Raw genomic sequence first — 27,549 nt, forward strand, 5'->3', positions numbered from 1 at the left:
GTGTGTGTTTGTCCTTTAGTCCAGACATTATCATTAAGAGACAAACAGTCAGAAACAATCTGTTCAAAGCGTCTTGATGGATCATCACAGGAGGAACGTTTGGTGTTTTAAAGGAGTTCAGCTTCACCTGCTTTTGGTGCTTTGCACTGAGAGCCAGTTCCCTGGATGATGAGAGTGGACTTGTTGAAGCTACAGGTGACAGTCGGCCACAGACGCTCAGCGAAGAACCAACCGCTGATGGTGGACCTGGTGTGTCAGAGCCCAAAGAGGTTTGTTTAGGACTCGACCACAGTGCTCTGTGGCTGCAGACCCACCCAGTGCTGTAGTGGTAAAATTAGAGGTGGGTAAACTCTGACTTTTGTGATCATGCAGACCTCGACGCGATGCGAAGCAACGCAACACAAAGCGTCGCGACTCTGTGAGGCTGTCCTGGCTTTGCATTATGTTATCAGTAAAAGTCATATACAATCAATGACAATGAATAAATGTGTTAGTAGTTTATTAAATTTAAGAAAACAGTAAAGAAAAGTATGTCAATACAACACAACAAGACAATTGCAGATTAAGAACTATCTACATACAGAGTCTCCTTTTTACAATAGTGCCCAGAGAGCCTCCTTGTCCTCCACGTCAGGTCCTGCCTTGCACAGAGGAGCCATGAACCATGAGCCATGGCTCCTCTGTGCTTCTCTCTCTATTGGACCTGGTGTTTCTCCTCTCCATGTGCTCTCTGCATCATTGCCTGTCCTCTCACTGCCTGAAAAAATCTGTTGAATTTAAGAGTTAACCAGTTAAGCAGCCTGTTAATTACACTGACAACAAAAGTTAAAGGAACACTCATGTACTACCTATGTCATCATAAATAGCCTACAGCGTGTTTAGGCCCCTCCCCCCCGTTGGACCTTCTCGACCGGTCCGCGAAATATTGTCTGACATGAAACCGGTCCGTGAGGTAAAAAGGTTGGGGACCACTGGGCTGATCCACAGCGTGTTTGTTTACACACCTCCTGGATCCTGATTGGTGTCGCTGCTGCAGCCGCAAGGCACTGATTGGATGCTCACAGACCGTAATACAGCGCAGATGAACATGATTCAGACTACGGCGTTTATATGTTCAAAAATAGGAAACGTAGTTTTAGCTGTTTTAAAATTACACCAAGTTTATTTCGGATTATTCCAACGGAAGAATACAAGGCGCAGGGAACTTTGAGGTGCGTAAACGCCACTTAGAGGTACGTAAACGCTATTTATAGGTGCGTAAACGCTATTTCCAAAATTACAGAGGTGCGTAAACAGCGTTTACGTGCGTTTACCCTCCACCACAGCCCTGGACCCACCTGAGCTGTAACACCTTCACCTCCAGACTACAGGTGATGGAAACCAGTGTTGACTGTTGCTAGGAGACGAGATGTGAACAGCAGTGTCACAGTCAGACCCTTTGGACCTCCAACCAGATTTGCCCTCAAAAATGTCATAAACAACCTCATAAATGCCTTAAAACATTGAAATACGAGGCTAGAACCAAATCTACGTGATAACCCAGAGCAGGGACAGTACACGTGTAAAGTTTCTACCTCTTTTATTCATAAGTCGAGTTCAGAATGGCTGATCCGCGTCATTCCACCACTCTATCGGTGTAATAAGCCTGAATAAAGGCCGGCGCATGTTTCTGCGTCTGCGTCGTCGTGCCGACGCACTGGTTTCACTTCCTGGTTGTAAAGTCGTGCGTGTGTTGCAGAGCGATTCACCTCCAGAACAACAGGTGGAGTCACGTGTTTTGTTGAAGACGACCTAGAGAGTCACGTCTTTGTGTGTGGAAGTCGTTGGTTGCTTTATTTATTGATCATACACTTTATTGCCCCGTGCATCCACACTGCTGCTTTTCATCAAGGACACATTTGTCCCGTATTTTCCTCCACGACTTTGTTCCCGTCGTTTGTGGAGATCTCCCTCCATGAATCAGAGGCCATCCGGCGTCCTCATAGTCCGCCAATGACGGCTTGTACAAGCGCTCATATTTACGCATTTCTTCCCACAAAAGCTCTTCAGTCTGATCCGTTCTCTCGTAAACATTCTTCCTTTTAATAAGGAGGTGATGTGGAGGTGAGGTGGAGGTGGGTGGAGGTGGGTGGAGCCTCCAGCCGTGGAGGGGCATTTAGTCGCGTGTCCCTTTCATAACTCCTGGGACTCTCTCTGCACCAATGTCCCTCCTGTCCACATATATAAGGTCCACCTGTCCTCCCTCGGTTGTCCCTCGTCCTCTGCTGCTGGGTGCTGATGTCCCATTGAACGGTTCCTACCTGCTGGATCTGGGGCCTTTGGGGGACGGGGTATCGGGCCTTGTCTGTCTCCTGTCTCTGTCCTTTGTTTACTGCTGCAGACATCTTGATGTTCACAAGTGTCTTCAGCTGTTTCCTCACTGCTTCTCTTCCTTTGGCCTCCGTCTGCTCCTCCATCTTCTCTCTGGTGCTACTCAGCAGGTCCTGAGTCGTAAACACGACCATGATGCAACCTGGTGCATCTAAACCCCCCTGAGATGTCCTCCTGTCCTTTAGGAGCTACTCTGTCACTGACTGTGAGGAGACGACTAATGATGTAAAGTCAAACTAATGAAACCTGCAAAACACCAAACAACAAAGTGAACTCAGCAATGGAAAGTAAAGCAGTGGACCTGAAAGGGAACCAGTCCATCAAACCACTGAGTCACATAACAACTACAACGCGGATCAGAACGCCGTCAGTACAAATCAAACTAAACCGCAGATCATCTCAAACTAGTTACGGCTTTCAGCAAATTAAAAATCAATCCAACTCAATGTTAGAATCACAAAGCTGAGATGAAACTTTTAGGGTGTAAACGCTGCCGCAGGAGAGAGAAGAGGAAACTAAAATAAACGGCTAATGAAAATCCATAAAAGCAAAATGAAGTTCAAGTTAAGAAAGTTAAAGTCTAAAGTCACAACGATAATCAATAATCAATCTTATGTTTAAACGTTGAATACCATTCAAACTTTAACTAGTAGTGACGATGGACCTTAACTCAAAGCCTGAAGCAATAATAACCCACTTATCTGACATTTAAATACAATCTAGTTCGACCACTGGAGATCAAATCTATTCAACCTTTTCAGAAGGTCACATTAAAATCAGAGCGGCTCTTTAAATTGGAATCGAGATCAAATCCAAATGAAGACAAAGCTGATATCAAACTGTATCAATGCTGAAATGATCACAAGTGATATTAAAGTTGTATTTCTTACCTTTACTTGAATGTCCATCAGTGTTGGAGGGTGAACATCAATGAACAGTCCTTGTGTCCCTTTGACTCTAATGAAGACATTGTCTCTACATCATGTGATGTTGGCGTGTTGACACAACAGCTGATGACGTGACAATCGTTAGTAACTCTGCACCTCGACACGCTGAGAACACAAAGTACTATATTATAATAGTACTATTATGATCAGCAGCCTGTGACCTGACTGAATACTACAGTACATTCAATGATCACACCTTTGGCTTAAATCCACACGCCGACCCGTTTGCAGATGCTTGAGTGTATTTACATGAGGACGTTCTGTAATATCACAGTAAAAGTGCAGAACGGGACGGAAGTGAATGAGTGAAAAACCAAACAGTGAATTCAATAAACTAACGAGTGCGTTTCTTCTCTTTGTTTGTGTTGTTTGTTCATTGTGAAACATTGTAAATACTGAATGGTCTTTATTTCTATATTTAGTGAATATTTGCTTATTAAACGGTTTAATGTTAATGTTCCTTTGCACACGTCCCATGAAGCTTCATCTGCAGCACGACGTCATTTCTCACATTTTAATTCCCATCTGGTGAAAGTACAGTGACAGGTCCGTTTATTATTTATTCCACATTTATCTACTTTATTCCATGAATATATTCCAGCACCTCGTCGCTGTGTGACGCCTGACTGACAGTCTGTGGTCGTCTGTAAGTAGTGGTAGAAGAAGAAGAGGTGCTCCATGTGGACATGAAGGACAAAGCTGTGTGTGAGAGTGATGTAATGTCCATGTCTCCATGCTGCTCTGACCCCCCTCCTCCTTTCAGGGTGGAGCCTGATGGAGTCCGATGGTTGACACCAGGTCCGTGGAGGTGTAAGTGTGCTTTGATTCATGAAGATTCAACCATCTTCACACTGTGACATCACTCATTCACCTCTGTGATGTCATCATCAAAGTGTCAGTAGATGAACACATGATTAATAACTGCAGCTGTATTGTGTCTTGTTCTCTCATCAGATTCCTGTGAACTCACAATCGACACAAACACAGTAAACAAACACCTCAAACTGTCTGACAACAACAGGAAGGTGACACATGTGAAGGAGGATCAGTCACATCCTGATCATCCAGACAGATTTGACTCCTGTTATCAGCTGCTGTGTAGAACTGGTCTGACTGGTCGCTGTTACTGGGAGGTCGAGTGGAGAGGAGACGTTTATGTATCAGTGAGTTACAGAGGAATCAATAGGAAAGGAGGCAGTGACTGTTTGTTTGGATGGAATGATCAGTCCTGGAGTCTGATCTGCTCTGATAAAGGTTACTCTGTCATTCACAATAAGACAGTAACACCCATCACCTCCTCCTCCTCCTCCTCCTCCTCCTCTGGTAGAGTAGCAGTGTATGTGGACTGTCCTGCTGGCTCTCTGTCCTTCTACAGAGTCTCCTCTGACACTCTGATCCACCTCCACACCTTCAGCACCACATTCACTGAACCTCTTTATCCTGGGTTTGGGTTCTGGTTCTGGTCCGATTCTGGTTCCTCAGTGTCTCTGTGTTCTCTGTAGGAGGGAGAGTCTCCTCCTGGTGGAGAACCTTCCTCTCTGTCACACAGCTGATGGTGGTTCATGTGGGTGTAGCTGCAGGTGGAGCAGGTGAGGGGTACCTGAGCTGGTCTGGACTCTGGGGGGTCCACAGCTCTCTGGGACTCAGGTGGACGTGTGAAGGAGCTCAGCTTAATGCTGCTGTGCTCCTTGAATCAATAGATCATCGTTTAGATATCGGCTCCTAATTAGGCTTTAATCTTCATCTTTATATCTTCAAGAAGACGTTTTATAAAATGCTCGTCTGCCCCCATGTGAGATAAATGTGTCCTTATGTGTGTGTTTCATTTCCACTCACGCTAATAACAACAAGGGGAAACACTTTAAATGTCTAATTCTTTTTTAAGACAATTTTAACTTAATGTTTCAGAATCTGTTCAGTGAACTAAGAAATAATTTCACATAATCAGGTTTGTTTTAAACAAAAAGCTTTTTTAATGATTCAAACTTCTGAAGAAAATGTTTAATATCCTGACAGATAATATCAGTACTTGTGTTTTTATTCACTATAATAGTACAACATTTAGTCCACGTATTACTTTGGCTTAACAGCAATATAATTGTATGTTTCTAATGTTAATAAATGACTTTTATTGGAAACAACTGTACATTTTTAAACACGTCATAATATAAACATGCTGTATTGTTTATTTTGACATGAAATACTATGATCCTTCTTAAACATGCTGTACTATTTACATATTATTTATATGTATTTACTTGTTTTGTCACTAGCAGAGAAAACATCTGTGTTACAGCTGGTTGACAAAGTTTGTAATAAACAAACAAATAAGTAATAAATAACTTGGTTTATTAACCGTATGAACGTTAACGCAGAGTCGTCTCCAAACAACACAAACTACTGAGCTCGGTGCTTCAGGTGCAACTTGAAGGTTTCATCCAAGATGGCGCCGTTGATGGCCGCCTCGGTGCTTCGGTGCGCTTCGTTTTTTGTTGTTTTTGTTGTTAATTATGTTTCCTGCTGCGATTCCCGGAGCTCTTTCACCAGAGATGAGCTCTTGAACATCCGTGGAACAACTCCAGCGGAGTTACTTCCAACTTTCCTGCTTTCTTCCGTGGAATTACTGGACATTCTAGTCAAAGGTGCGCTCACCTTTCATCGCGTGGAGCTCCACCGTAGGAGAGGAAAACGGGCCGGCTCGCTGTGAGACTCCGCAGGCGGGGTTCTCGCACTCCGCTGCCGGGCATCTTTCTCTCCAACGTGCGCTCACTGTGCAACAAACTGGACGAAATTCAGCTGCTGATGAGGAGAGACAGAGACTTCTCTACATCCTCCGTCTTGTGCTTCACGGAGACGTGGCTCTGCGGATCGATACCGGACTCCGCGCTCCAGCTGGCGGCTTCCAGCTGCTCCGAGCGGACCGCGACACGGAGCTCTCCGGCAAGACGAAGGGTGGAGGAATCTGCTTCTACTTCAACAACAGCTGGTGCAACGACGTAACGGTGACCCTAAAACACTGTTCTCCTGATCTGGAAACTTTCTTCATCCACTGCAAACCCTTTTATTCCCCCCCGTGAGTTCGCTTCATTCATCCTGGTCGGTGTTTACATGCCGCCGGCGGGCAACGTGCACGAGGCTCAGCGGACACTCGCCGACCAGATACGGCGTGTGGAGCGGACCAACCCGGACTCTTTAGTTATTGTCCTCGGGGACTTTAACAAAGGAAATCTCACCCATGAACTCCTTAAATACACAGTTTATTAAATGCCCACCAGAGAGGAGAACACGCTGGATCACTGTTACACCACAGTAAGCAGGGCTCATCACGCCGTCCCCCGTGCTGCACTGGGACACTCTGACCACGTCATGGTCCATCTGATTCCTGCATACAGGCAGAAACTAAAGCTCTGCAAACCTGTGGTGAGGGAATTCAAGAAGTGGACCAGTGAGGCGCTGGAGGATCTTCGGGCGTGCTTTGACTGCACAGACTGGGATGTTTTCAGCTACTGACAGTCTGGATGAGTCCACAGAGGCTGTAACTTCCTACATCGGCTTCTGTGAGGACAGCTGTGTACCATCATGCACCAGGGGGAGTTACAACAACGACAAACCCTGGTTCACAGCGGAACTCAGAACACTACGCCTGCAGAAGGATCAGGCATTTAGGAGCGGGGACAAAGACTTGTACACAGAGGCAAAATACAAGTTTAGCAAGGCGGTGAGAGACGCTAAACGACTGTACTCTGAGAAACTCCAACAACAGTTCTCAGCAAGTGACTCTGCTTCGGTCTGGAGAGGCCTCAAACACCTCACCAACTACAAGCCAACAACCCCCCCCTCCATGAATGACCTCCGCCTGGCAGACGAGCTCAATGAGTTCTACTGCAGATTTGAAAGACAATGTCCTGTTCCCATCCCCCACAGCTCCACCAACCTGCTGCAGTCCCCCTCCCCCAGCCCATCAGGTGCTCACGCCTCTTCAACTATATCACCTTCCCCTCCCCTACCAGCAACGACCCTCTCTATTCTGGAGAGAGACGTTAACCGGCTCTTTAGAAGACTAAATCCCCGTAAGGCAGCCGGTCCGGACTCCGTCTCCCCTCACACCCTGAAGCATTGTGCTGACCAGCTGTCTCCGGTGCTCACTGACATCTTCAACACCTCCCTGGAGACCTGCCACGTACCAGCCTGCTTCAAGGCCTCCACCATCATCCCTGTCCCCAAGAAGCCCAGGATCACAGGACTCAATGACTACAGGCCCGTCGCCCTGACCTCTGTAGTCATGAAGTCTTTTGAACGGCTAGTCCTGACCCACCTGATGTCCCTCACCGACCCCCTCCTGGACCCCCTGCAGTTCGCCTACAGAGCCAACAGGTCTGTAGACGATGCTGTCAACATGGCCCTCCACTACATCCTCCAGCATCTGGACTCCCCAGGAACCTACGCCAGGATCCTGTTTGTGGACTTCAGCTCTGCTTTCAACACCATCATCCCGTCTCTGCTGCAGGACAAACTCTCCCAGCTGCACGAGCCCAACTCCACCTGCAAGTGGATCACAGACTTCCTGTCTGACAGGAAGCAGCACGTGAAGCTGGGGAAACATGTCTCAGCCTCTCGGACCATCAGCACCGGTTCCCCTCAAGGCTGTGTTCTCTCCCCTCTGCTCTTCTCCCTGTACACCAACAGCTGCACCTCCAGCCACCAGTCCGTCAAGCTCCTGAAGTTTGTGGATGACACCACGCTCATTGGACTAATCTCTGGTGGGGACAAGTCCGCCTACAGGTGGGAGTCTGACCATCTGGTGTCGTGGTGCAGCCAGAACAACCTGGAGCTCAACGCTCTAAAGACAGTGGAGATGGTTGTGGATTTCCGGCGGAACAGAGCCCCACCCTCCCCCATCACCCTGTGTGACTCCCCCGTCACTATTGTGGATTCCTTCCGTTTCCTGGGCTCCATCATCACCCAGGACCTCAAGTGGGAGCTGAACATCAGCTCCATCACCAAGAAGGCTCAGCAGAGGTTGTTCTTCCTGAGGCAGCTGAAGAAATTCAACCTGCCAAAGACGATGATGGTCCACTCCTACACGGCCATCATGGAGTCCATCCTCTGCTCCTCCATCACCGTCTGGTACGCTGCAGCCACAGCCAAGGACAAGGGCAGGCTGCAGCGTGTCATCCGCTCTGCAGAGAGGCTGATCGGCTGCAATCTGCCGTCCCTGCAGGACTTGTTCGCTTCCAGGTCTCTGAAGCAGCTAAAAAGATGGTAGCCGACCCCTCTCACCCCGCAGCGAGACGAGCAGCGAGGAAACAACACAAAGACGCTCGAGTGCGATTCATCCACAAAGAGTCTGTGTCCACGAAGCGCTTTTTACAGGAAGGTTTTACATCTGGTTGCTATGATACGGAAAGACAACGCCTTCCTCTTTGCTCTCTATTAGACCATGACGCAGGTGATGCTTTAGGGCGGGGCTTACTGTGATTGACAGCTCTCTGACAGACCATGAAGCAGGGGATGCTTTAGGGCGGGGCTTACTGTGATTGACAGCTCTCTAACAGACCATGAAGCAGGTGATGCTTTAGGGCGGGGCTTACTGTGATTGACAGGTCTCTTATAGACCGTGAAGCAGGTGATGCTTTAGGACGGGGCTTAATGATTGACAGGTCTCTATGAGACCATGACACAGGTGATGCTTTAGGGCGGGGCTTAAAGTGATTGAGAGGTCTCTATTAGACCATGACACAGGTGATGCTTTAGGGCGGGGCTTAAAGTGATTGACAGGTCTCTAATAGACCATGAAGCAGGTGATGCTTTAGGGCGGGGCTTAAAGTGATTGACAGGTCTCTAATAGACCATGACACAGGTGATGCTTTAGGGAGGGGCTTAAAGTGATTGACAGGTCTCTATTAGACCATGACACAGGTGATGCTTTAGGGCGGGGCTTAAAGTGATTGACAGGTCTCTAATAGACCATGAAGCAGGTGATGCTTTACGGCGGGGCTTAAAGTGATTGACAGCTCTCTAATAGACCATGAAGCAGGTGATGCTTTAGGGCGGGGCTTAAAGTGATTGACAGCTCTCTAAAAGAACATGAAGCAGGTGATGCTTTAGGGCGGGGCTTACTGTGATTGACAGCTCTCTAACATGCACGCTTCATATTTTAAGTCCACTAAGCTTTCCTTTATAAAGAGAGGAAATCGTAGAATAAAAGACCTGCGTCCTGATTCACAGCGGTTTGGTGGACACGTTGTCGCTGGTGTTGGTTCCAGGAGGACGGTGGAGAAACGTACCTGGCTGTGAGTTTCTGTCGTTGAGCAGCTTGGTCTGACTGCTACACTCACTTCATTAAATTATTACCGTCAGTGCAAGTTAAGTAAATGTATACACCACATGTAAATACAGCTAAAAATATGAGATGAATTTAAAATGGCATTAAAAAGTACAACACACACAAATAAATGTGAAAACAAGAACCGATATGGGACAAAGAACAAAATATAAACAAGACAACAGATTGAAAAATTAGCGAGTAAATAAAAACGTGCCTTAGTCTCGCTAGCTGCTTTGCTGCTGTTGTTAGCGAGCTAACGCTAGCTTGTTGCCTGCTGGAGGCTCCTCACGTTCCTCACGTCAAAGCGGGACAACGTGCTGCTCCGTGCCGCGTCACGTGGACTTTGCATATTTTGCCGTTGACACACTTTAGTTTATTTAGTGTGAAATGTTCGCACACGTTGGACGACTGAACGCGACGTCTCTGCCTGCGTCACGTGACTCACAGCAGCTGCTGGCGGCTCTTTTATCTTCGCCCCGCGCGACACGACGAATCCATGATGAAATTAGTTGCAATTAGTTGTAATAATCGATTTTTAGCGATTTCATCAATTCGTTGTTGCAGCCCTAATATTTAGATTGTTGTGCTTTAGTGAAAAGTACCACGAAAAAGTACTATGAACACTGTGAATGAGTTGAGAACTCAAAGGTTGACAACACACACACACACACACACACACACACACGCACACACGCACCCGTATGAGCTGCAGGTCGCTGAGGGCTCGGACGGTGTAGTCGGGACAATAGCTGGACGGACTTGTGGCGTCGGCGGACTCGAAGGGATCCCTGGGAGAGAGACACTGGGTCGACACAGGAGACTGGTGCACTGCAGACACACGCACACACACACACACACACACACACACACACACATACTAATACACACACACACACACACACACACACACACACACACACACATACTAATACACACACACACACACACACACACACACACACATACTAATACACACACACAGTTGAACCTGATCAGAAATAAATGACGGTTGGACAACAAAATAAATATTAATTAGTTTGTCCTCCAACTTTTTTTCCAACTAGCAGGTTCTGTGTGTTTCTTTCTTCCATACGCACTGAGGCCCCCCCCCCCCCCCCTCATGCAGTTTCTAGTCACTCTGTGGTTAATTAGTTGGGCAATTCTTAGAAGGCATAAAAATTCCTTTAAAACCATCTCTTGAGGCCGCAGATACAACCCCCCCCCCCCCCCCCCCCCTCACCATAAACACGGGGGGCGAGTGGACGACCACGATCTAGTTTCCATAACAGAGAGGGACGGGGAAGTACACGCGTGTGTTGATGACTCATTTCAATACCGCATCAGAATCATCATCATGAGCACAGGTGCATCCCTACAAAATAAAATATAAGAATAAAATAAGATACTAACACATTTGAACATTAATAATTAATGTATAATACTAGTAATAGTATATATACAGTACATGTATATACGTACCTACAGTATACTATATTATTACAGTACTTTACATGTCATTTACTCAAAGCGACTTACAATAAGTAAGGAAACAAACTCGGTGTGCGAGGAAGCAGAAGAGGGGCAAGCGCGGAGGTATCCGAACCAGGCTAGCGGCTAGCCCAACTCGCCCAGCCGTAGCATCCATCATCATGGCTAACGCACGATCCTTGGACAACAAAATGGACCACATACGACTACTGAGATCAGCGAATCGGACAGTGAGTGACTGCTGTGTGCTGGTTTTCACTGAAACATGGCTAAACGACAACATCCCCGACTCCGCTGTACATCTTGAGCAGCTAGCATAGCTATGGAGAGGACAGAGCCCACGTTAACGGAGGTAAACAACGCGGTGGAGGAGTTTGGGATGCGTGGTGCCAGGACGCTGTGGTAGTATGCAGACATTGTTCACCACTGGCGGAGTTCATGATCACAAAGTGCCGTCCTTTCTATCTGCCGAGGGAATTTACTGCGGTCTTGCTAATCGCGGTATACATCCCTCCAACAGACCGCGCGCCCAGATGGATTCATTATCGTCGCCGGAGATTTTAATCATGCTAATCTTAAAACTGTAACTACCAAAACTCCATCAGCAAGGGAGAAAAACACCTTGGACTTGGTCTACACCTCACGCAAAGGAGCATGCGAGGCCTCCCCCCTCCCCCACATCGGACTTTCCCACCACATCACTGTCATGCTAATGCCAGCATACAGGCCCAGGGTGAAAGTGGAAAAACCGCTTGGGAAAGAGATTTCCGTGTGGCCGGATGGATCAATGTGTGCTCTTCAGGAGTGTCTTGCGACAACAGACTGGGACATGTTCAAGCAAGCAGCTACACACAACAACCACATAGACAACGAGGAGCTTACAGACACCGTCTGCTCGTACATCCGCAAATGCATAGATGATGTGACCCACACAAAGACCATCATCACTCGGGCTAACAAGAAGCCATGGCCGACAGGAGCTGTCCATCGGCTGCTGAGGGCCAGAGACGAAGCCCTCAGAGCCAGGTCATCCACCGCGGCACCATTGAAAGCATCGTGTCCAGCTGCATCACTGTGTGGGGCAGTAGCTGTACTGAACGCAGCAGGGAAGCACTGCAACGCATCGTGAACACAGCTGGTAAGATCATTGGTGCCCCACTCCCACTCCCTTCCTTGAAAGACATATACACCACCCGCCTCACCCGGAAAGCTACCTCGATTGCGAGTGACACCAGCCACACAGTCTGTTCAGCCTCCTGCCCTCTGGAAGAAGGAATCGGAGCCTCCGCACCACCAGACTCAGAGACAGCTTCATGCACCAAGCTGTCAGAAAGCTAAATTCTCTCCCCTCTCTCCCCCAGCCATATCCGTCAGTCTGACATGGGGCTGAAATCCTCCCCCCCCCCTTAAATCACTCAGGACTCTGCAACAAAACTGTCTCTTGCACTTTTATCACTTACGTTTCCTTTATTTTCATTTTTTTTATCTATATGAATATCTGTATGCATCTAAATGTCTTGTCTTATCTGTTGTTGTGCCTGTGCACTTTATATGTTTCACCGCGGGAGAGTGGGAAACGTTTTTATCGATTCCTTGTATGTCTGACATGCAGGAAATTGACAATAAAGCTACTTTGACTTTGAGATCAAGAAACAAGAAAGTGCAATTTCATCAAATAAGCAGATTTACAACTTGCTATAGTTAAGTACAATAAGTACAATTTAAGTGCTACAATAAAACGTGTATATGTCTATATATATATATATATATATATATATATATATATATATATATATATATATTAGACATATACACGTATTTGAATTGAATTTCAAAGATTCTCTGTTTGCTCTGTTTTAGTCACCATCACTGTCTCTCTCTAATGTGTCCTCTGTGTGGTGAGAAATGGTGTCACAATTACCCCAAAGTGACACATATGCAAAGTTTGTTTGGTCCAAACCTCAATGTTCTTACTAATACACAAACATTATTTATTATACGCTGAAACCTTTCTGATTGAAAACCGTTATTCATCAACTCAACATACGTAAAACTCTAAATGTATAAAGTGACTCAAGCTGCAGATGAAGGCGGAATAAATATGATGTTATTCTCTCAACATGCTGAAGCTTCATTACAGGTCATTTAGCTGACGCTTTTATCCAAAGCGATTACATTTTTAACTCCTGGCTTTTAGGGGTCACGTGTCTTGCTCAGGGACACTTCAGCATGGGACATGGAGCAGCCGGGGTTGAACCGCCAACCTTGCGGATTCCAGCGCACCCTCGACTCTTACTTGTTGATCGTCTTGGTGGTTTATATTGGTTTTATTTGCACTCGATACGTTTGGACTCATTTGCTGGAAAACAAAGTCTTTCTTGATGAAGTTTGATCTTTTCTTGGAAATATAAGAAGTACTTATACGTAGACTTATGTACATGTGTACTAGTGTACACAACAATTAAAAAAACTAACAAATAATTCACAACATTCAATTCCACAAGTCACCTTTCTCTGTGTCCTTTCTTGTCTTTTTCAGAGAGACATTTGGGGGTCAAACTTTGACAGAAAAATACCCGACTCATCAAAAGGCTCTTAGACTCTAAGACATGTTCATTTAGGAAACAAGGTAAGAGGGACATTTGTTGGTCCACATGTGGATAAAAAGGTCAGGTGATCACTGAGGAACCATCAGTGTATCAGGTGATGACATCAGCACCTCAGTGGGTGGAGGTCAACTTCACCTGTTACCTGAACAACTCCACCAGCTCCACCCAAGTGAAACAGAGTTATTAAGAAGTATTTAAAAGTCCACATATACACACACACACACACATATACACACACACACACACACACACACACACACACACACACACACACACACACACACACTCAGAGACGCTGCAGTGTGTGTGTCCTACATTCAGTCACATTGTACATCATACAAGCAGGATTCTTTACTGGCTTTTCTTACCCACAATCCTTTGCACAGCAGATGTAGGAGCCAGAGGGTTCAAGGTGCCATGTGATGAGGAAGTAGAATCCTTCATGTAACAACATGTACTTTGTGTGGAAGCTGCAGTAAATGATTCAACACGCAGCTTCACACTGATACGTGGGCGAGTTGTTCCGCCCCGACAGGTTCAACCTGAAGTGGAGAGAAGAATAACTGCTCAAAAAAAAGAAAATGGCCGACTGTCTGTCTGTTATATGTGAAAAACGCAATATTTTAAGAAAGCATCAGCATTTGTGTGCATTTCGATGACATTTCTAGCGAGAAGTCTGCGTTATATTTTCATAATCTTCTATCAGAGAACGTAGACGACCTTCCGTTAATTAGTTTCTAGTGACGTAGTTGCAAGGCGATGTAAATAAATGGGCCAAATAAAACGTAGTATGTCACGATTTTGGAGAGAAAGCGTGACAATACCACGTTCCACAGCTACACGTTTTGCTGTGAGACTGGTTGCAAATAAAAACACTCTGAGCTCAGACTCTGTTGTCTTAGTGGATGTTTTTATTCAATATGAACTCTTCACAACATTTGTTACAAAGGTTTCTGCTTCATCACGTGTTCCCTACTAGTCTACATGTAGAAGAAGACCAGGAGACAAAGAGGGACGTGCACCAGTCAGACTGCATACTTTGATGGTGACGTGAGGACGCACCCTCTCTGATGAAGGACAACAAGCTCCAACAAGCTGCGTCACTTCACTCCGTCTGATGGAAGCTGAAGTGAAGCACGGAGCTGCTTTTCTACACGGACCTGCTGAGGACAGAAGAGAGCTGCTCACTGAGGAAGTTCATGTCTACAAGTTCAGTAAGTGCAGCTGTGATTGGTTGAATGACATCATTGATGCTTGTGAACGTGTGATTGTTTAAAGCTGGGAAACAAGATGGCGCCTGTGTGAGCAGGCAGAGAGGAGCTGCTGTTAGTCTGAATGATGACGCTGTGATGAAGAAGAGGAGCTCAGTCTGATCTGGGGTCTGTGAGGACTGTTACTGATGAGGAGGGAAAGGTAGCAGTCAGGGGGCACTAGGACCCAGCAGGGACCACAGAGCTCACCTGGGCCTTTGTTCTTCAAACACACCTGAGAGACGCTCTGTTTGCTCCACAGAACACATCTAGTCACTTTTTAGAGTGTTTGACTGTCACCGATGAAGAGGGGAAGGTAGCAGACGGAGGGGCACTATATATTTATTTATTTATTTTTGAGGTCTTATATTTTTCAGATATTTTTGGATACAAATGTTTTTGACTTTTGGCCCTTATATGGCTCAGGGGGCGTGGCATCAGCTGAAAGGGGCGTGTCATCATGATTGACAGCTTAACAAAGAAGGCTGAAAACCTTCCTCAATGCGTTGCCTTCAGGAAATCTGGAATTATGAATCAACACTTTTAGTCACTATATTCACTTATTTAGTTCTATCAACCTCAAACTGCTTCATATTTCTAATCTTGATGAAACACGACCTTTCAAACAGAGTCGTGCCCCCAAAGACATTATAGCACCTAATGCACATACTTACTATACGTAAATATATACATATTATCTTTACTTGTTGGAGAGGAAGTGCAGATAAGCCGTTCATAGATCAGACATCAGGACTCCTGATCGTAACCACACCAACAATGGAGAAAAACCCGTTCACACACACATCTACACGTGTACTAACACACAAACACACACCCATCTGGTACGACTGGTTTGCCTCATGTTGGAAAATACCTCAAGTCAGAGGGTTCAAGTTGTTTTAGCCGTTCCAAATATCCACTGTGGGTTCCTTCAGTCAAAGACGTCCTGCTCTCTGCGACAAGCTGTCGGATGACTGGACGTCCTTCACGTGTGTCCACATTCAGAAAGCAAGCTCACACGTATCTGCTGTCACATGCTTATGGTTCATCACTGTGTGTGTTTAGCTGTTCCTGTTTGATTGTGTTTATATCGCTATACACCATGTTCACGTGATCGGGTGGAGCAGACTCCATCACATGGATGCTACGCTGCGTTCACAGTGGTTCAGAGATTCAAACGTGGTTGTTGAACGCTACTATCTGAGTTTATTGCTCTTATTCTGTGATTCGTGTTAAAACAGCTCGCTAAGTAGAACTTTGTCACTGGTGTAAATTGTCTTCCTGCCAATCACGTGAATGTGGTGTATAGAAAGTGTGGATTCATAATTACCACAGTGCCTACGCTTCCTGAAGGCAACACGGTTGAGGAAACTTTTCAGCCTTCTTCGTTAAGCTGTCACTCATGATGACACGCCCCTCTCGGTTGATGCCACGCCCCCTTATCAGGACCAAAAGTCTGACAGTGAAAAAACGATTGAACAGTTGAATCAGAAAATATGAAATCTACAACTGAATAATGAAAAGAACCTAAATATCTATATCTTTATATCTATAGATATATATCTATAGATATATATCCTGATATTCTATATATCTATAGATATATATCTATAGATATATATCTATAGATATATAGAAAATAATGTGATTATTTATCTAGAAAATAATGAAAATAAATATATATAGAAAATAATGTGATTATTTATCTAGAAAATAATGAAAATAAATATTTTATAAGAACTAAATCATCTTAATTTTATTTTACAGTTTTTTTTAAATCTCTATTTCGAAAGATCAAAAGCTTTGTCCTGGATCTGGCTCCATATACTTCCTGCTTCATGATTAGTTTGATTATGAATTGAGTTTGTTTGATGAATACAAATTACACGGCATTTCTGTTGTTGCAGGTGAAGCTGTGAACCACCTTCACACTTCCCCAATATTCACAGATTCAACCAACTTGTGTCCACAAAGAGGACGCTGACTTCATCAGAGGTGCTTAGAAAGAGAGAGAAGAATTCTATTTGATTGTGAATCCAAACCAATGAACCGATAAAACTCCATCTTTAAAACACACTTCTTTTTAAATGCAGAGCAGTAATTGTTCTTTGTGAATGATGTTTATTTGGGTGTCTTTAAAAAGGACAGATGGAGAAAGTCAAGAAAGAGATCTTCAAAATTCTAAAGGATCTCAAGAAGGAGGACTTTGAACTATTCCAGTGGCACCTGGAGAACGATCCAAGCCCGGAACACCTCGGATCGATCCCACGCAGTGACCTGGAGAACAAAAACAGGGAGAACACGGTGGACCTGATTGTGCAGTACTACGGCAAAGACTCTGTTCAGGTGGCCGTGGAGGTTTTGAAAGAGATGAAAGAGAACAATCTGGCCGAAAAATTATCCAAAATGAACTTTAACCCTACGGGTAAGTTGTTAAAAAGAGGATCAAAGAAATCAGATGTGTATAATAAAGATACAACAGATTATTCATGTTAATATCATCCTTAACAAATGTTAATAACAGCCGGGCACCACCCTTGGATTAGGGATTAAAAACTATAACTATAGTATAGCTGTAAACTATAAAGTCTCATAATTGGTGTTCACTCATTAAGCGAAACTATTCCACTATTAAGTGTAGATTTTAATTTCAGCACAGGCTAAATATACCAGCTATTATCACTCTACAAATGCACAAAGTAAACACAGAAAACATCTTGTTTCAGGCGAACCGAATCCTGTGGGAGGAGATGGAGGTCAAGGTGAAGAGACTTTTTGTACCACCATCTAATTATTGCACACTTCAATTATTTCCAAGGTCATATTCAATCAATCAACTTCATTCCAGACACAGAGGTCCATAGAGAATACATACACATAAAAAACAACAATACAAACAACATTTAAGAATGATGCAGACGAGGCATCATTTATAAAAACGTATACAGGCTTCGGGTCCAATGTTTCCAGAAGCACGATGTGTACCTTGTGTCCCTCTTGGAGACATCCACTAAGGACACAACAATCATATTCTTAGACCCTGTCAATCTGCACATGAATCGATACATACAATTTATTAAAACAGCTTTAAAAGTGGGCACTTTATTGGACACAAACATTTGAAAAGATAAAGATGCACTGAGAATTGTGCGTAAAGTCCCTAGGTGGAATAGTCACCTAGGGACTTTACGCACAATTCTCAGTGCATCTTTATAAGCCACTTGAAGTTTTTTCATCTTCGACTTACTAAAATGACACCACAGGTGGGCAGTATACAGTGGGGCGCAATAGGTTCTGGAAAGTGCGATTTTAACATCAGAAGTGCACATGTGAAATGTGCGTGCCAGCATGTTCGCCTGCCCATACAATTTTCCACACTGACGCTACACATCATCATCATCATCATCATCACACAGGTCATCTCTGATCACATGTCCTAGATATTTGACTTTCTTTACAACTTCTAGTGGTTCACCTGCCAATGAGAAAGAAGGATAGACACACTTCATTTCCTCCTTGGTTCTGGCAATCACTACCACACTCTTCATAGAGTTACATTTTATATCAAACATCAGTCCATATTGAGAGCATATTCTAAGAAGTTGCTGTAGGCCAGCACTGGAGGGAGACAGTACCACCAAATCATCAGCATGAGGCATATGATTAAGTAGACTATCCCCCACCAAGCAGCCAGTTCTACAGCCCTTTAGCTCCCTAGATAAATCATCCATGTACAGATTGAATAGGAGCGGAGACAGAATCCCGCCCAGCCGCACACCATTGGATACATAGAACGGGTTGACAAACTCGTCCCCCACCTCACCTGCATAGTTTGGTGAGAGCACCTGAACTGCAGTATCCTAATTAGGTAAAAGGGAACCCCACCTCATGTAGTTTACCAAACAGTTTCCCGTGATTGATACGATCAAAAGCCTTTGATGCATCCAGGAAACACATAAATACTGTGCTATTGCGTGATCTGTACCTATGGACAATTTATTTAAGTGCATAAATACACAGATCAGTTCCATGCTTGCTCTTAAAACCAAACTGATTATCTGTTGATGCTATGTATTCTGCAATCCTATCCAAACAAATCCCTTCTAGTACCTTGGATAGTATACTAGCAGGAGCAAAAGGTCTATAGTTATCTATACTAGTTAATTTACCAGTCCTATTTTTAACTACAGGCACCAGCAAAACAGACAACATGGACCCAGGAAGTATGCCATGTTTAATCAACTCAGAAAAGCACAAAGCAGGTAAAACTGAGATACTTTGACCAGCATATTTCAGATATCAGATTTCAAATATTTCAGTCATAGTTCTCGATTGTCAAGTTCTCACAGTCAATATTCGTGTAGCTTCAGATAGGAATGCAGAAAAATACAACCAATAACTTAATCCAAGGGAAATATTACACCATTAAAGTAAAGCACTATCTGGTTTGTGTCTTTTTCTGTTCATTCAGAGAATATCACCAACTGTCAACGTGAACTCAAATCCAACCTGAAGAAGAAGTTCCATCTTATGTCTGAGGGGATCGCTAAAGCTGAAAAGACAACCCTTCTGAATGAGATCTACACAGAGCTCTACATCACAGAGGGAGGGACTGCAGAGGTCAATGAAGAACATGAGATCAGACAGATTGAAACAGCATCCTGGAAACCAGACAGACCAGAAACAACCATCAGACTAGAAGACCTCCTCAAAGCCTCAGCTGGAGGAGAGGAACCAATCAGAACAGTGATGACTAAGGGAGTGGCTGGCATTGGGAAAACAGTCTTAACACAGAAGTTCACTCTGGACTGGGCTGAAGACAAAGACCACCAGGACATAGAGTTCACATTTCCATTCACCTTCAGAGAGCTGAATGTGCAGAGAGAGAAGAAGTTCAGCTTGGTGGGACTTGTTCATCACTTCTTCAGTGAAACCAAAGCAGCAGGAATCTGCAGGTTTGAAGAGTTCCAGGTAATGATCATCTTTGACGGTCTGGATGAGTGTCGACTTCCTCTGCACTTCCTCAACAATGAGGACCTGACTGATGTCACAGAGTCGGCCTCATTGGATGTGCTCCTCACAAACCTCATCAGGGGGAAGCTGCTTCCCTCTGCTCGCCTCTGGATCACCACACGACCTGCAGCAGCCAATCGGATCCCTCCTGAGTGCGTCGGCATGGTGACAGAGGTCAGAGGGTTCACCGACCCCCAGAAGGAGGAGTACTTCAGGAAGAGGTTCAGTGATGAGGAGCAGGCCAGCAGGATCATCTCTCACATCAAGACCTCACGAAGCCTCCACATCATGTGCCACATCCCAGTCTTCTGCTGGATCACTGCTGGAGTTCTGGTGAAGGTGTTGAAGACCAGAGAGGGAGGAGAGCTTCCCAAGACCCTGACTGAGATGTACATCCACTTCCTGGTGGTTCAGTCCAAAGTGAAGAAGGTCAAGTACGATGGAGGAGCTGAGACGGATCCACACTGGAGTCCAGAGAGCAGGAAGATGATCGAGTCTCTGGGAAAACTGGCCTTTGATCAGCTGCAGAAAGGCAACCTGATCTTCTATGAATCCGACCTGACAGGGTGTGGCATCGATATCACAAAAGCCTCAGTGTACTCAGGAGTGTTCACTCAGATCTTCAGAGAGGAGAGCGGACTGTACAAGGACAAGGTGTTCTGCTTCGTCCATCTGAGTGTTCAGGAGTTTCTGGCTGCTCTTCATGTCCATCTGACCTTCTACAGCTCTGGTGTCAATCTGCTGTTAAAAGATCAAAAAACCTCCCTGTTGTCTAAAATCTTTAGAGACAAACCTAAACCAAAGCATCTCTACCAGAGTGCTGTGGACGAGGCCTTACAGAGTCCTAATGGACACCTGGACTTGTTCCTCCGCTTCTTCCTGGGTCTTTCCCTGGAGACCAATCAGACTCTCCTAAGAGGTCTGCTGACACAGACAGGAAGTAGCTCAAAGACCAATCCGAAGACAATCCAGTACATCAAGAAGAAGATCAGTAAGATTGTGTCTCCAGAGAAAAGCATCAATCTGTTCCACTGTCTGAATGAACTGAATGATGTTTCTCTAGTGGAGGAGATCCAACGGTCCCTTAGTTCAGGACGTCTCTCCTCAGGTGAACTGTCTCCTGCTCAGTGGTCAGCTCTGGTCTTCATCTTACTGTCATCACAAGAAGATCTGGAGGTGTTTGACCTGAAGAAATACTCTGCTTCAGAGGTGGCTCTTCTGAGGCTGCTGCCAGTGGTCAAAGCCTCCAACAAAGCTCTGTAAGTACAGAGAGTTAGATGCATACATCATGACTTAAACATGCTGCCATCTTTTCTACTTATTGTTTATATTTTCTTCATTGTTGTTTCTTCAGACTGAGTGACTGTAACCTCTCAGAGAGAAGCTGTGAAGCTCTGTCCTCAGTTCTAGGCTCCCAGTCCTCTAGTCTGAGAGAGCTGGACCTGAGTAACAACAACCTGCAGGATTCAGGACTGAAGCTGCTGTGTGCTGGACTGGAGAATCCACACTGTGACCTGGAGACCCTCAGGTCAGGATTCAACACGGTGTCTTTTATTTAGTTAAATTCCTGACTTTCGTAAGAATCTTTCTGCTTGCATTATTTACATCAAACATTTATTTCATGTATATATTTATGCTCTCAGTATTATTGTCAGATTGTTGATGAACATTAGTGGGTGTTTAGTTGTGACTGGAAACCAGTCAGTAACCATGTTAATGTGACCCCTCAGCAGCCGACAGTATCTCAGTCCTGCAGTGACCTTCTAGTCCTCACAGCTCCCTCAGATCATGTGACATGTGTGTTGTTGTGTGTGTCTGCAGGCTGTCAGGCTGTCTGATCACAGAGGAAGTCTGTTCTTCTCTGGCTTCAGCTCTGAGCTCCAACCCCTCCCATCTGAGAGAGCTGGACCTTAGTAACAACGACCTGCGGGATTCAGGAGTGAGGCTGCTGTGTGCTGGACTAGAGAATTCACGCTGTGACCTGGAGACTCTCAGGTCAGGATTCAATTAATGTTCACCTGGTGTCTTTATTTACATCCATGCTACATTTCTGACCTTCTTAAGATACTTTCTGCTTGAATGATTCAAATCAAAAATGTTATTTCCAAACATTTTCATAAACATGTGATGGTGTTGATTTCCAATATAATGTGTGGTGGAAGATTTTGCACAGACAATCGTTAAGTAAGAAACAAAGGCTCTGAGTCAAGTATGTCTTTTCTCCGATTTATTTCCTTGCAAGGGAAAAAGGGTCACAACAGCTACGTGGTCAGTAGACTGTCAAGAACCTCCTTTTCTTCCCAACACATCGAGGCAGTTCTTATACCTAAATTTAGATATCGGTGGCGTCAACAGAAACCGTTAACCATCTTGTTGAGTATCTACAGCCAGGGTACTGGGAACATCTTATCCATGTGAGACACGTCAGCTCTTTGACCGTGTCCTTGCTCTCCCAACATGCTAAAACAAAGGTGGTCATAGACATAACAAACACTTTGTTCAATCTCTACAGCTATGACGCTGGAAACATCTAATCCAAGTGGGAGACATCAGTTCTTATGTCAGGGCCTTTGTGACCTAAGCACTTGCAACTAATAAACTGGTTATACAAATTAAAAGGGTCACATATCATTTTCCCATTACATTCCACTCTTTTGATTACATAATAATCACAAACTATGCAATCAATTTAGAATGACTACTCTAAAAAGTTACCACATATAATCTACCACATCAAATATCACAAAACATTGAACATCTGGACATCGCTCACAAAACTTTGCCTGCCACAGAACAAAAACTCCCTAAAAAACCCTCCGAAATGGGAAAATAGGAAGAAATATGTTAGGAGAAGATAAAGACTGGAAACCTTCTCACAGGATTTGAGCGTTACACCCCAGATGTCATGTGTACAGTATTGAAATAAAAAAGAAATGAAAACATGTTTAAATCACAATACCAGAACTTGATCCCCTTTCACACAATATCCACCGCCTCAGATATAGAATATTGTTGAAAGGTCATTATATCAATCATATCTACGTTACATACTAATAAATGCAGGGATAAAAGCTGTATGAGAGAATGTTATTTCTCATTGTTTTAGCAAGCTACTGTGAAACAAAAAACATTTAGAACACCAGGAATGCACACAGACAGTGTGTCACTATGTCACTATGCGTATGTGTCGAGGTCGTAAGTGTTCAGCTCGTCAAGGGAGTCCGAGTCACTGTTGGGGTTTTTTTCAGAGTCATTCCATGATAAGAGAGAACCACTCTTTAGATAGCGGACTACGGAATCACAAAAAGATGCTGAGATACAATGAAACTGAAGCAAGCAATAATATGAATAAAACTGTCGTGGCACAAACGACTACTGTGTCTATGTGGAGGGGTCCTGGCCGTGTTCTTCTTCTTGTGTTGGTCCGCAGGTACACGTTGGAATGTGGAGTCTGCCAACCTTCTTTCTTGTGAGGCATCCGCGTTGTAGACAGTCAACACAGATCACAATGCACTGTGTGTCTGTCGGTCAACTGCCCGTCCGTGGTCACTGGATCGGTGGTGTCGGTTGATTGACACTTGTTGTGGAGGTAGGGTCGCCTGAGCCCACTGCTGGTACTGGATCTGGAACCTTCTTGCAATGGGATGCGTGGACCCAAGTTGCTCTTTCAGCTACCTTGACCGCTGTTTGGGTGACCAGGAGAATCTGGAATGGACCCTGCCACCGTTTAGCTTTCCAACTTTTCCTCCTGAAGTCCTTTACCACCACAAAGTCACCTGGTTGCAGTCGGTGTAGTGGACCCGTTGCTTCTCTTGGAAGTGCAGCTACAACCTGTTTTCTTACATCAGACAAAGTGGAAGACAGTCGAATGCAATAGGTTAACATGTCATTCTCGCACATTGTGGTGGAAGGGAGTGGTGTTCCTGGAGCTTCCACACCTATATGGGGAGGAACTGCGAAAAGGATTTCAAATGGGCTTAGATTGCTGCGTGTTCGTTTCCTCATCCGCATGTACATCAGAACCAAGGGCAGTGCTTTTGTCCACGGTAGACCTGTGTCTGTGCAACATTTGGCCAGTTTTGTTTTCAATGTTCCATTCTCTCTCTCTACCGCTCCTCCACTAGCTGGATGGTATGCGCAGTGTGTTTTTAAGTCAATACCCAGGTATGCACTTAAGTCTGTGATTGCTTGGTTGACAAAATGTGAACCATTGTCGCTAGAAATTTTGCTTGGGATTCCCCAGCGGGGAATGATCTCTGAAATCAAGGCTTTAGCCACTGTGGAGGCTGTCTGCTTACTGGAGGGAAACACCTCAACCCATTTGGACCACATGTCTACCATTACAAGACAGTGTTTCTTACCTTCCGATGGGGAGAGTTCCACAAAATCCGGTTTGTGTTAACGGTTTGTGAGGATCAGGAAGACCCAAAGTCTGAGGAACTTGTAACGCGCATTTCATGTCCGTGAAAGCTTGAGAGGCTGCAGGGAGACACTGAATTTTATCATGCGCGCTGAGATTTTTTCCATGTATCAATGCGGACAGAGGTTGCTCGAGTTGGGAGTAATTTGGAATAAATGACCTACAGTAAGAACACATTCCAAAAAATAACATCATCTGTTTCTTGGTCTGTGGTTTTGGAAGTGTTACAATTGAGGCGATGCGTTTTGGTGATAGTGTCTCCCCTTCACCGGAAATGTTATGGCCTAGGAAATGAACGTTCTGTGAAACAAACTGTAGTTTGGATAGGCTGGCCTTGTGTCCTTCCGCTGCTAAGTGTTGAAGCAATTTGAGTGTGTCCTGTTCACACTGCTTTTGTGTTGGAGCTGCAATTAAACAGTCATCAACATACTGCAAAAGCGCTGTTCCTGGAGACAAAGTGAGGCTCTCCAAACTTTCCCTGAGTGCCTCGTTGTAGATCGTAGGTGATTCTGTGTAGCCCTGACACAAGCGTGTGAAAGTGTAAGGCTTGCCATTGAAATTAAACGCAAACCAAAACTGACTGTCAATGTCCACAGGGACACTGAAAAAAGCATTTGAGAGGTCAACCACGGAAAACCATCGAGCATCAGGTGGAACCTGTGCCATAATGGTGTAAGGGTTTGGAACATTTGGGGCTCGTGCGTGGACGGCTGCATTAACGGCTTTTAGGTCCTGCACGAAGCGCCACTCAGTTGGTTTGCCTGCATCTCTGATCTTTTTAACTGGAAAAATAGGTGTTCTTACCGGCGAGTCAGGACATGGAACAATGACTCCGGCCTTTAAGAGGGAGTTGAACACCGGTGTTATACCGTCAATGGCCTCTTGGCGCAGTGGGTATTGATGTTTGTGGGGACGGAAGTCTGATCGAGGAGTGATGACCACAGGTTGACATTTTTTGATGAGTCCCACGTCATATTTATGCGCTGCCCACAAGGTGTCTGGGACAGAACTGAGGGCAGGAGAAATAGAGGAGACATTAGTCAAAAATGTATCAGTGTGTGTGTCAGAAAATATGTTATTTTCATCCATGACATAAACAGATCTGAGAGCAGGTGTGCAAAATGCGAATGGCTGTTTAAAGAAGCCTGTCGACGGAGAGCGCATCACAAGTGGATCTGGTGTAGCCTCCCAATCTGTCAATGCCTCGCACGCTGCGACAAAGGGTCCCAAATCTCTCCATTGGTCTGTTGCTGCTTTAGACAAGGAGATGTGTGGGAAAGAAGAGTCCACATTAAAGAGGTGCTGCTGAGAGGGGGTGAGAGAAACGGAAACAGCACATTTAACTGTGGACCAAAACAGTGTCATACATGCAATTTGATCATTCAGATCCTGTAGAAATAATGCATCATATTGCTTATCTGGCCCATGTGACACATGAGCTGTGCAGTGGAGATATGTAGCATCCATGCACTCTGCCTCAGGCTGGACGCGTGATGCTGCCAGGTGGGACAGTTCTGATTGTGAGTCAACCGGAAGCCACCACTGGTACACAAACATTGGATCACTCATAACTGTCTTTGCCATCTGGTCAACGGCTCTGCTTCTCACCACTTGCAACCCTGTAGGAGTGGAGATGAGGCTAATGCCGAAAGAACACATGAGGTCTCTGCCCATTAGATTAATGGGACAGCAAGAGGACAGCAAAAAGGAATGTTTTACTGTGATGTCTGGTTCAGGGTCAGTTGAGTCAGTGTGTGTACTGGTCATAGGTGCCGTAAATCTCTCTACAATAGTCATCCCTGAAGCTCCTTGTGAGAAAACCTGTTTTCCACTAAGTTTCTGACCTGGAAAATACTTTTGTTGTATTACAGAATGTGTAGCCCCCGAATCAACCAAAAACGATAAAAGTTTCCCTTGAATTTGCACCATAGTGGTGGGCATATTTTCAAATGATTTTCTTGAAAACTTTGCGTATGTGTGTTTAAGTGAAAGCTTTTGTTGTGTTCTCAATTGCTCTGTGATGTCCACGAGAGCTTGTTGTTGCTCCAGTGTGTGTGTGTGTGAGTGTGTGTGTGTGTGTGTGTGTGAGTGTGCGTGCAGGGAGTTAGTGCAGAAAGCGTTTCTTCATTGCAGGCTGCGGTGTGTGTGTGTGTTTTACTTCCCTTATCATGTGAGGCCTCAGCATGGTTGCCGTCTCCCCCTCACATGCAGCCTCCTCCCCCTCCGCCTCACGTCAATCGGAATGTGCGTTGCCACCCCTTCCTCGTCTGGCCAGTCCACGCCCCCATCCTCTACGCGGTGCATTTTGTGGACATTCTCTGTGCCAATGTCCTTGTTCGCCACAGCGGAAACACGTATCATAGTCATTGGGTGGAGACAGCTGTGATCCCTCCTGGTTCCAGGAGGAGCGTCCCCTCGTCATATCCCGACCACGCCCCCTGAATCCGCCCCGTTGGTTGGGATCCCGTGGGCGGTCGTTTCTGGCAAGTTGAGTGACAGCTTGGAGCATAGTCAGTTGGGCGAGTTCAATCTGACGTGACGCCTTTTCCCCTCGTGGTCAGTTCTCTCTATGTCCATGGATTGCGCATGCGCAGCATGTTTCTTTACATCCGCGAGTCGCGAGTCTTCCATTCCAGCCACAGAGCGCTGCACATTCATTTTTATGTCGGGCAATAGTCCATTCATGAAAGCATTCTTCAGGTGTGATTCCCACGTCCCCAGAGCGTCTCCTAACGCGGCGGGTTGTGGGATGCCACTGTTAAGATTAAACACTGTGAGAAGTCTTTGGTAGTAATCATGGACGGACTCACCCGCTGCCTGCTTGGTATTGTTGATGGGAGTCATATCCACTTTGTCAGGGAACAAAGTCTTTATGCCGTCGTTCAAAGCCGTGAGTGCGTCTCTGTACGGCTTATTTTGATTTGAACTCCATTCAACGTCGGCCGCACTGGTGTCTCCTGCAACCAGCTGGTTGAGCTTCTGGTAGTGAGTCGGACCCACGTGACTCATTAGAACACGTCGAATTTCAGCAAAGTTGGGCAGGAATTGCTTACAGAAGTCCATGAATGCTTCAGCAAACAGTCTTCCCGAGTGCTGTATCGGCGGGAGATGAGCCATTGCAGCT

At 45.2% G+C, this 27,549-nt stretch overlaps 2 protein-coding genes across 2 annotated transcripts in view; both read left to right on the top strand.

The window, feature by feature from the left end:
- Positions 1-27,549, top strand: part of LOC120814177 (uncharacterized) — a 351,528-nt gene that overhangs the window by 112,609 nt on the left and 211,370 nt on the right. Inside the window, 2 exon segments of the mRNA XM_078088631.1 lie at positions 17,270-17,417; positions 17,719-17,754. Of these exon segments, the coding sequence (XP_077944757.1) occupies positions 17,270-17,417; positions 17,719-17,754 (184 nt within the window).
- LOC144388291 (stonustoxin subunit beta-like) lies at positions 3,634-5,455 on the top strand. Its single transcript, XM_078088710.1, has 2 exons — positions 3,634-4,127; positions 4,272-5,455. The coding sequence occupies exons 1-2, from the start codon at positions 4,004-4,006 to the stop codon at positions 4,817-4,819; spliced, it is 672 nt and encodes a 223-aa protein (XP_077944836.1). The 5' UTR covers positions 3,634-4,003; the 3' UTR covers positions 4,820-5,455.

Source organism: Gasterosteus aculeatus, chromosome 14 (assembly GCF_964276395.1).
Source record: "Gasterosteus aculeatus chromosome 14, fGasAcu3.hap1.1, whole genome shotgun sequence".
In the NCBI taxonomy this organism is placed as follows: Eukaryota; Metazoa; Chordata; class Actinopteri; order Perciformes; family Gasterosteidae; genus Gasterosteus; species Gasterosteus aculeatus.

Bases quoted from the DNA above. Each gene is read 5' to 3' on its own strand.
- LOC144388291 (XM_078088710.1), top strand. From the start codon at position 4,004: ATGAAGGACAAAGCTGTGTGTGAGAGTGATGTAATGTCCATGTCTCCA. The intron at 4,128-4,271 runs GTAAGTGTGCTT...TTCTCTCATCAG, and splicing joins GACACCAGGTCCGTGGAGGT to ATTCCTGTGAACTCACAATC.